At 47.9% G+C, this 10923-nt stretch overlaps 1 protein-coding gene across 1 annotated transcript; it reads left to right on the top strand.

The window, feature by feature from the left end:
* The first annotated feature begins 6159 nt into the window (after positions 1-6159).
* On the top strand, positions 6160-10858 carry TMEM37 (transmembrane protein 37). Its single transcript, XM_039699728.1, has 2 exons — positions 6160-6720; positions 7545-10858. Exons 1-2 carry the CDS (start codon positions 6700-6702, stop codon positions 8115-8117), a joined length of 594 nt encoding a protein of 197 aa, XP_039555662.1. The 5' UTR covers positions 6160-6699; the 3' UTR covers positions 8118-10858.
* Positions 10859-10923: the final 65 nt, after the last annotated feature.

Genomic DNA, 10923 nt, shown 5'->3' with positions numbered 1-10923 from the left:
AGCTCCATGCTATTTGCCAAGGAATACAGGTGACTGAGAATTCTGTCTTTATTTGGACACTTAATTTTTTACTGTAGTAACACCTTTCTGCTTGCAGCTTCACCGTCCTTGAGAAAGTAACATAGTGGTCTTACTATTTAGCTTGCCCTTTGGCAATCAACTGTGTCTTTCAGGAGCAAGCTGCAAACTTCAAGATGTGGAAATAGCTCTGCAGTGAGTGGCTACAAAAGGCACGAAGGCAGAAGCAAAGGCACTGGTGGTGGCTGTGCACAGTTTGTGACAAGAAGCACCAACACAAAATTTGGCTGGGCGGGTAGTAATTGTTGAAATAGACTGAGCTGTGTTAAGGGGCTCGTTGTGGTTGTCTAGCAGCAGGATGAATGTCTGTAAATGTGTAAGGATGCTGCCTGAAAAGGTTGCTGACCTAGTGACCACCTAGTGCTTGCAGGTAAGGGGTGTGAGGCACCTGGGCTGCACAAATAACACCTAGGCAGCAGTGACACCAGGGCAGTGGTGGTTTAAGGGCATCTACAAACACATTTATAGGTAGAGTTAATTGCTTTTATTAAACTAATAAGGTGGTGAAAATAGACAACCATTATCGTGTACAGCCTTGAGATCAGAAACAGAAGCAGCAATCCTCAAACCACAACCCAGAGCCATTGCTCTGCATGCAGTAAGGTGCTTGTGGTGGAGGATCAGATGCTTTTGATGGCTGGGCAGCGCTGCAAAACAGGGGATTGTTCTGCCACCCGCTCAGGGAGTTGCTGCTGTTTCCTCTTTGTTAGATCAAAGAAAGGCCAGCAACATCCTGATGCTCGCAGTGCTTGGGAAGGAGGAGACGTGCGCTGAAGCCAGCCCCACACGCAGGAGGTCAGAGGCCAGCTGGCACACACACTCTGCTCTGCTGAGTCTGCAGTGTGCAGGACAGAACCTGGACTTTGGATATGGCAATAATAAATGTTAACTCTGTGTGTGATAAGACAGTGTTCCTTCTATCACGCTTCTGTGATTAGCCCTTGCACAGAGCTGATTGACACCCACTGCAGGTAGAGATAAGAAAGGGGACGATGTTTTCCCTGGAAATCTGTTTCTGATGGGTTTTGCTTGCTTTTAACAAACATGTGAAGGTGTAACACTCATAGCACAGATTTAACAAATCAGTATTGGTGTGTTGCTTAAGGCCCATAACAGATTTTTCAACCCTGTGAAGTAAATTTTTCACTTTGGTTAAAAGGCCCTCCAAGGCTGACTGCAGTGTGCAACTGACTCAGGATTCTTCAGTACTCATCTGGAATGATCCTGTTCCATGATGGAAGCATTTTAACCTTTGAACTTATTTGACCCTGATGATACTGCTAAAAATAAATGACAATTGCATTTGCTGCTGTTGAAAATATTTGCTCTTCCCCCAAGTGTTCAGAGCAAACAGTATTGGGCAATACTACTTTGGGGTGACTGGCCATCTAAGCCAGCTTGTGAGATTGATTATAAATTAGGGAGACAGAAAATGTGTTTTGGTTGGGACAGCTTTCTAAATACCACAGCTGTCACCCCAGAAGGAGGTTACACAGACTTCCAAGTTGTCAATGCTGTGTAGAAGTAAGACAAGTTCATACTACATTGATAGAAGACATTTGACTGCATTCACAGTAATAAACTCAAAAGGGTGAAAGTTAGTGGAACAGAAATCGAATCTAATTTTTTTCTCCCCCCACCCCCTACAAATTTATTAAGTACCTTCCTATCTATGAATTAGCCAATTAGGTGCTCATTTAAAGTGCAAATACCATCAATCCTTTTCAGATGGGTCTCCATAATTTATAGAACGAGATTGTATTTCTTCTAGAATCAGGGTATCTGTGAAAGTTAAACGGCTTAATTGTGTTATCTTTAGAATACAGAATTCACATGGAGCTTGTCTGCAGTGATCTTTTAAATTTCATTCCCAGCTACTCCCACTACAAATACATTTATGAGCTGCATCAAAAGAAGCATCACCACATGCTTTCTTTCTACACCCTGGAAAGAAAAACATTACTTGGCCAACGCAGCCAGGCAGACACCTTGTTTGTCCCACCAAATGTGCAAGGCACCAACTTGTGTTTCCCAAGAGGCTGAGGTAATGGTATGTCATCTCTTCCTGATAAACACTGCTCCTTTGAGTAAGTTCTGAACTTGGGAGACAGACTAACCAGGTCAATGTACTTGCAACTTTTAAATCTCCTGATATGACTTTTTACTGGTAGAAGAAATGTGTATGTGACAGCTGAGAAACCGAATTATTTCCCCTAACTTATGTAGTATTGAAATATGGACCCAAATTTTTCTAGTGGTGCTGAAGACTTAAAATTGGGTTGTTTTTTTTTTTCAATTTGGTTTTTGGTTGGGTTTTGGTTTTTGGGGAGGGGGTTTGGTTTGTTTTGTTTGGGTTTTTTTTGGTTTTGTTTTTGGGTTTTTTTGGGTGGGGGGTTTAATGTATATTTCAAAGAAGATTTGTCAGAATGGTCGGATGCAAATATTTTGAGGTATTTCCTAAGCCAGTGTAACTATTGCCAGAGGTCCCTGATAAAGGCTGATTGTGAAGCAGAACGAGTGAGTGTTGGACCTCTGCAATGTGATGCTGAGGTGTGTCCAAAAACTGATCAGAGGTGAAAATACAATTCTTGCTGTGATACATCTATTCCTTTAAGCCTGTCCTGCTTAAAATCTATCTTCTCCTTAGACTTAACTGAGGTGGGGGATAAAATCACTGGTAGCCCCTGTCTGGTGCCTTCCTGTGGCACAGCAGAGGTGCCCAGGCAGGAGGCAAAGCGAAACCATCTGGCCCAGGAGCTTTCTCCTCTTTAGTGCTTTTACATGCCAGGATGAGTTTGTGAGCTTGGCTGCCATAACTTGCAGCGATGGGAGGAAAATCCTGAGGTAAAGTGGTTGTGATAAGGGGCTGGTCTGAGCTGTGTGGGCCTTGGCACAACCCAAGCCCCCTTTTGGTCTGTGTGCTGCTGCCTGGGGCACGATTCACCTAGGATGACTGCCTGAGCTCCCAGAAGCTGCTGGGCTTGAGCAGCTTGCCAGCAACTTGCTGACTTTTTGCCTCATTCCAGAAGCTCTGTATTGGCCCAGCTAGGCTGAACCCAGCCTGAGCTGAATGCAGCTTCTTCAACCTGGATTTTCAGTCTACTACCAGGAAAAACACAAGGCAAGAGAACAGTGACAGGAGACAATGAGTCTCTTCCTTCTTTCTCATAACACTTTCTACATGTTCACTGCTTTGGGAAGATATAGAAAAATAAGTCACATTTTTCCCCCCATACAGACCTTGGACACCTCCCAAAGTCTCACTCTGCAAGATACTCAAGATCTATTTGTTTCAAAGATCAGGTCCACATCTCTCTGCAGAGATACTTTGAACTAGGGATCTGACAAAAATGAGGGTTTAAATGCCTCATCAGGTGAGTTGCTGTGCCTAGAATCAAAGATGTGATCAGAAAGAATTTTATTAAATAGTAAAATGCATTTACAGAAGTAACTGGCTTCAAGGTCAGATGAGGCTGGACTGGTGGTGCCTCAGTCACTTGTGTTCTGCTCACCTCTAAGTGATTTCACTTAATTGGGCAATTGCTCCCTAAGCCCCTGGTGATGCTCAGATTTCAGTCCTGAACCTTCTCCAGGCTTCTGCAGGACAAAAGCTGGAACAGATTTTTCAGTATCAAACTTCTTGGTTTTAAATGAACCAGATGAACCTATTTCTGTTGTACAACAGTCTCTGGTAATTTCCATTATTTATGAACACATTTCCCCGAAAACTTTCTCTCCAGGGATAGGATGTGAAATGCCTACTTAAACAATAGAGAAAAGGGACTTTCTAAACAAAATAATGAAACTGGCAATATACCAAGAACTCTACATTAACACAGACAAAAATACTTCTAAAGTGCTTTAAATGTCATTTTTTATGTTGTTATTACATAGGTGATGTATTTTTCAGACAAAAATTGGGGTTTTTTTTTATTTTACAGCACTGAGCTCTTTTTATTGCAAAATACCATTTTCACGTATGATTTTCAAAAATAGTATAAAGGCATTTCCCACTTTTTTTTTTGTTGTCTTTGAAAGTCATGTAGTATTGCAATTAGTAATATAGTATTTTGTAATGAGAAATGAAGAAAAACTCATTACTTTTGAAAAAGGTGCAGAGTCCTCACAGGCTTTCTAAACCCAGGCAGCTTTACCAGAAGGTATCTCCAGCCACACAAGTGGAGAAATGAAGCACTCACTGTTACAACCATCCTCTCCAGGGTGACTTCAGGAAAGTGAATCTGAAAGTGCCACTGAATAATGCTCATTAAAATTCCAGGCCCAGTTTAATTCTCATTTATATTTTGGGAAACTAAATTAAATACAAAACATTAAAGCATCCTTTGTAGAAGCCATTTCTCCTTTGTAGAAAAGGTACCATCCCCTATCCCCCTTTTTCCTCGAAGAACAAGCTTGGCACATAACTATATATTTACTAAAGAATCCAAGACAGAAGAGCAGTTTAGGTTCCAAAAGTAACCACTTTAATTTCCTCATTCTTCAAAGCTTTTTATGCATGTGAGCCTTACCGTGGGCTTTTACAGGGAAAAAAAAAAAAAAGTCTTGCCCACCAGAATACCCCTCACCGTTAAGATTTTTAACTGCTGACATCATTAGGATGACTCACAAGTTTTAAGTGCAGATCTATGCTTAACGACTTTGCTAATTGTGGGTCAAATTCCCTAATGCTTTGCAGGACTGAGCCAATGTTACAGAAAGCATAAGTTACATGAGGTTTTTGCCAGACAAGAGTTGGTATATTTTGTCCGGTTTTTCAGCATGGTTGCATGCAAGCAGCATTTATTCAGCTCATGCAACAAATGAGACAAGAAGACCTGTTTGTGCTTTTTGAGCCAAAAAATACATATATATTGTTGAATCTTGAACTTTGAAGTGGAAGGGTATAACAGCAAATGCATGTAATCAGTCTGCACAATGCAATGCAGAAATGCTGTTTAATCTGTGGAATAAAGAGCCCAGGATGTTCACAAAGATCTTCTATCAACTGGTGAACTGAAGATGAAAGGGATCATCAAGCATCAAGTGGCAAGCATCAAGTTTTCTAGCTTGGATAGCATATTCGGAAAACAAAATATGCCATTGACCACAAAAAAAAAAAAAAGTTTTGACAACAGACCTTGTAAAGATTTGCCATTAGTTGCAAAAGGGGAAAATCTCAATTCTGACAGAAATATAATCTAACATTGTATACAACTTTGTAGAGAAACATTTAAACAAAAGGTTCTGCAGGAGGAGAGAAATAAAAAGGTCTGCGTTGTATACAACTTTGTAGAGAAACATTTAAACAAAAGGTTCTGCAGGAGAGAAATAAAAAGGTCTGCATTTATCCTTAAAATTAAAATATGAAAACTAAAGTAAATGTTAAGAACACTCACTCTTGCTAGAAAGTGTTAGAGAAAACAGCCCAGACAGATCACAGCAGACATAAGTGGGGTTTTAAAGGAAGCACAGTAAACCCTTATGAAATTGCATAGATTGAAATAATGAGACAATCTGTACAGACAGATGATTAGTTCAGAAATGGAAGTTGCAAGAAGGGTGAAGTAACAATAACTTCTACTACTCCATGTTGGAGAAGGAGATCCTTCCAACGCCTTTTGGCTAGAAAGGGAATGGCCAAATTCTGACCCCTGTGAAGATGAGGGAGGCCCAGAACAATGACCCGTGGGGCTGTCCACTGGACCTCAGACTCGCTGCTGGAGTCAAAATCAGATTTTGGCAGTAAAACAAAAGTTTCTGATGACACAGCAACACCCAGCTTTCCTGGGCTTTTTAAAAGCTGTTTCAGACCAAAAAAAAAGTAGAGCAGTCAGGCAGTCAGTAATTCATTAGAGGATGGCAAAACATGAGTGAGAAACAGAGCTAAGGAGTAAAACTTTATGAGCAGAGAGGTTTTTGCTGACAGTACAGGTAGAGATAGGCAAGGCAGAGAGGCTGGCAGCAGATAAGAGCGCGCACAGCCCAAGGTGCGAGGCCATCGCCGCCCCGGGGCCGGTGCCCAGCGGCTCCGGGAGCAAACACCGCGGGCAGCGAGGGCAGGACGGGCTGGTCCCGCACCCACGGGCGGCTCCGGGAGCAAACACCGCGGGCAGCGAGGGCAGGACGGGCTGGTCCCGCACCCACGGGCGGCTCCGGGGCCGGCTGCCACCGCAGCCATCGCTGCAGCCCGAGGCGCTCCCGGGGCTCTGCGGGCTCCGGGCGAGGCTCCCCGTGCACCAAGGCTGGGCACGGGCACTACACCACACGCTGCTCCTCCCGGCAGGACACATCTGGAGCCCTCCGGCAGCGGGGACACGGGGCAGGGCGAGCGGCATCGCCACCGCCCAGCGCACCTCCTGCCCGGCCGCCCGTGCTCTGCAGCCCGGGCCGGAGCAGCGCTGCCGGGCTGTGCGGGAGCAGCCCCCGCTCCGCTCGGTTCAGTTCGGCTCGGCCCGGCCCAGCTCCGCCCGTCGGGGCCGCGCTGCTGACTCAGCCGCGGGGGGGCCCGGAGGGCGCCCCGGCCCCGCGGGCGTGGCGGGCGGGGGGGCTGCCCTCCGCCCTCCGGGAGATAAAGAGCGGCGGCCGCAGCCCGCCCGCGCCTCTCGCCGTGCCGCCGGCAGCATGACGGCCATCGGGGCGCAGGTACGTCCGCCGCTCCCTCCGCCGCCGCGCCGCGCATCGCCCCAGCCCGGCCCTGCTGCCCCGGCCTGGCCCTGCGCGGCCGGGGTCGCTCCCACCCTTCCCGGAGCAGCTCCGACCCTTCCCGGAGCAGCGGGGCGCAGCCGGCCGGGTTCCCTTTCCCGCCTGCTCCGGCCGGCCGCGGCTCCCCCTGCCCGCCGCACGTGGCTCTCCGAGGGGACTGGGGGCTCTTGGCGCGACTTTCCTTTCCATCCCGTGTCACTTGGAGGGTGTCGTGAGGAGGGGAGGTGCGCTGCCCACGCGGGTCCGCGGGGGCTGCAGAAGATTCCCCCCCCTCTCTCTTCCCCCCTATTCCCCGGGGTAGCTGAGCCGTGCGACCCCCGGGTGAGGACCGAGGAGAGACCGGCTGGCTGCAGCTCAGGAGGGCAGTGCTGGGAGCTAGGAATCCCCCCAGCCGCTGCTGCCGCCTCCCCCGTCCCAGCCACCGGCCTCCATCCTCCCAGGGGCCGGTGGCTTCCTCCAGCCCGGCCACAGCAGGAGGCTGTGCCGCAAGACCGTGCGGCAGGGACCTGGTTCAGCCAAGAGCTTTTGTGATCCCGGTCCCAGGCCTTGACGTGGAAGCATTGTTTGTGCAGCCAGGGAACTGGGAGAGCTTCACCCACCCTTCCTTTCTGCTGTGTACTGCCTTCCCCTGCGAGAATGGGTTTGTTGTGCACAAGTAAATATTTTCAAATACTGAATCCCACAGCTTTGTCCCTCTGGCTTCATTTCACCCCGAAGCAGCACTGTTAACTCTGTTACATTTTTTCCTCACGCTCTCCTTTCAGGTGCAGCAGCTGCTGGCCCACCGGAGGCCACAGAAGTCCTTCTTTGAGACGCTCATCAGGAGCCTGATCATCCTGTGCGTGGCCATAGCCGTGGTGCTGTCGTCCATCTCCATCTGCGATGGCCGCTGGCTCTTTGCGCGGGGGCAGCTCTTCGGGCTGTGGCACTTCTGCACCGTTAGCAACGACAGCGTCCTGAAGTGTGTCACGGACCTCAGCCTGGCCCAGGTGGAGGGGCTGAGCGTGGGGGTGATTCCCATCAGGAGCATGGTGTCGTTTGCTGTTGTGGTTGCCATATTCGGCTTGGAGCTGCTGATGGTGTCCCAGGTCTGCGATGACGCCAACGCGAGGCGGAAATGGGCGATGGGCTCCGTTCTCATCCTCGTCTCTTTTTTGCTGTCAGCCACCGGTGTTCTGAGCTTCTCCATCCTGGTGAAGGACCACCTCACCTTCACAGGCTTCACACTGACGTACTGGTGTGAGTTCATTGCTGCCTTTCTCTTCTTCCTTAACGGGATCAGTGGACTTCACATCAACAGCCTCACACACCTCAGGAGTGGGGTAGGCAAAATCTAGGCACAAAGGATGAACCTCTGCCTTTGCGTAATCAGCTTTGCCAATTAGACTGGAAGAAAGAGAGTCTAATGAAGTTTGAAAAGGATGCCCTGTCTTAATTTGTGTGCAAGGAGGGGAAGCGTGAGTCAGTCTGGATGCCTGTAGAAGTACCCACCCACTGGTCAGCATGGAGAGCTGAGCAACACCAGCCAAGCAGAGACTGGGACTGGCTGCTACTGCAATGTGGTTTTCTGGAGAAGTGGATTAAAGCAGAGGGTGTCCTGCTAAACCTGCAGAGATCTGGAAGACTGCGGTCTATCCCACATATTGACCTGAGGCTTGCACAACACCGGTACTGCTGTGGGTTTGGTGTTGCTGTGCTTTTCCTCATATTCTGGAGCCTGTGAAGACTGTGATACAGCTTTTGTGTGTCTGATGGGTTTGTTCTGGCTCAGGGACAAATGATTTCTGCCTGGCCGTGCTCACTGGTGTGGAGTCTTGAAACTCTTTACTGGACCTTACTTCTTCCTTTTTCTTTCAAAAGAGAAGACACACAGAACTTGATTTGGTCACAGGTTTTGTTTCCTTCAGCCATGTTCCCTTTATCTGTTCTGTTCTTGGTCAGTTTTTTGGGAACACTTCAGACTGAGTTGCTGACCTGGGGCCAGGGGTAGGTCTTGGGTGATGCAGATGCAGAGGGAAGGCATGTGCTGCTTTCCTCATGGATCAGTGCATATCCTTGTGTTTGTGGCCTCTCCCCAGTGTCACCACGCTCCTGCCACCCCTGAAGGACATCTGCCAATTGGTCAACCAAACTGGCTGTCTCACAACCCTTGCACAGTTTACGGTAACAGGGCATTGCTCTTGGGGTTTTTGGTTTTTTGGGACAAGCTCTGCAGAGGCTTCATGGGCTGTGGTGGCTGGGCAGACCATGCAGAGACCACCATAGCTTCTGGGATGTGTTTTGGTTATAAGGGTTTCCACTGGGGCAGTGCTTCTCCTGTAGCTGAGTCTCCTGTAGCATTTCTTATGGGAGGAGAAAGCCCCAGATCCTCCTGACCAGATCAGGTCCTTTTCTTCCTCTGACTTAACAGTGAGCCTGGGAGGAGAAGCAGCCCGTGATTGCCTAAGGAGGGGCTGATGGGTGCAGCTCTAATCTGTCACCGCTGGTAGAAATGTTGAGAGACCTGGCCAAAATTGTTATACTAAGGCTGGCCTTCCTCCTGCCAATGTCTGAGTCAAGATCTCTAAAATTGATACAGCTTTGAAGTTCTCCATGGTGTCTTACGTAAAAGGAGAGAAGACCTCATTTGTAGAGTAGATTGCCCTACACGTGTTCTCCCTGTCCAACACACAGCACTCAGTTGCTCACGGTTAAAAATGTCTTCAGAGTATTTCAGGGTTTCTGGTTTACTGTTTGCTTTGTATCCACTGGTAAAGCTGCTTACATCCTTGTTTTCCAATTAATGTTTCTACATGTTTCATCCCTGTACCTTGTCTGTTGAGCAAGGTTTTAGTTTCCTGTGCAACAAGTTTGACACAGTTTTTCAGCTGAAACAAATGCATCATAGCACAGAGGTCAAAAAGCCCGTGCATGCAAGCCATGAGTAAACAGCTTTGTCTTTGAAAGCTAAGAATCTCAAGCTGTGCCTGAGCTGGAATGTACCACACTTTGATAAATGTGCTCCCATGGACTTGCTTGCTTTCAGGACAGTCTCCATTCCTTCTTGAACTTCTGTAATTTCTTAAGACACCACTCCTAAGCCCGTTTTGCAATGCAGGTTCAGACTTGGCTTGCTGTGGACAGTGCCAGTTGTACTTTTGCACATGAAGCTGCTCATCTCTCTGTCAGCATGATGCAGACTGTGCCCCCCAGACAGCTCCTGAAGCTCTTGTGATGTCTGGGGCTTTGATGGGGCTCCTTGGCCCATTCTCAAGGACAAGGACTTGTGCCCGTGTCACTGCACTGTGACTGTGTCTGTGTGTGAAGGTGCCTTTCATTTGCTGAATGGCGCTGTTGAAGACACTGCTGGGCTGAGCTTGCACCTGCTGGTGTGAGCTGGTGCTGTTGGCTTTAGCAGAGCCTTTTAGGCCAAAGAGACCCTGCAAGTCCTGGTCCCAAACAGTTGCACTTTGGAGTTACCAGGGGTACCTTAACTAACCAGTGATTCAGCTGTGGTGCCTGGGGGTGCCCATGTCAGGCAGGACAGTTCCCCTACACCTAAGGGTGTTTATGTTTTGTCTAGAAACATGAATGTAACTTCAGAGTGACACTTTGGTGGCATCCAGGCAAGGAAATCACTTCTGTGTGTACTCTCCCTCATGCTAGCAGGAGCCTGTGCCTCCATCCCTTTCCTTGGAAGGCAGCCACAGCCAGACTGGGTTCCAGGCTGGTGCCTCCTGCTCGGGTTAGAGGGAGACTGGACAATTGGCCATTGAGTTCACCCTAGACATGGTGCAATTGTGAATGATTTTTAGGATGCCCTCTGTCAGCTGAAGAAGAGGCCTTTTGTTTGGGGTAGGGAGTCCTCTGGGGAAAATGGAGTAACTTTTTTTCCCAACTGTTTTTTGTATAGTACTGCTCAGTTATGCTGGGAAAAAGATGCATTTTGACAGCTAAATATTACAAAACCGAGTTGATTGTCTTGGAGATTCTTATATAGAGCAACCTGTGCAGCAGTGGGTCACTGTTAATTTTCTGAGGCGTTTGGAAGTGTCAAGCAATATTCCTGAAGTTTGTTAAATAAATTGATTTGAAATAAGAGCTTTAATTCATTCTTTTTTATCTTTTGATATTGGGGTGCAGATTTAAGGGGATGAGGGAGGT

This window comes from Passer montanus, unplaced genomic scaffold, assembly GCF_014805655.1.
Source record: "Passer montanus isolate IOZ18808 unplaced genomic scaffold, ASM1480565v1 scaffold1, whole genome shotgun sequence".
Classification (NCBI taxonomy): domain Eukaryota; kingdom Metazoa; phylum Chordata; class Aves; order Passeriformes; family Passeridae; genus Passer; species Passer montanus.
This window is presented reverse-complemented; position numbering and strand designations above follow the sequence as displayed.

Bases quoted from the DNA above. Each gene is read 5' to 3' on its own strand.
- TMEM37 (XM_039699728.1), top strand. From the start codon at position 6,700: ATGACGGCCATCGGGGCGCAG. The intron at 6,721-7,544 runs GTACGTCCGCCG...CTCTCCTTTCAG, and splicing joins TGACGGCCATCGGGGCGCAG to GTGCAGCAGCTGCTGGCCCA.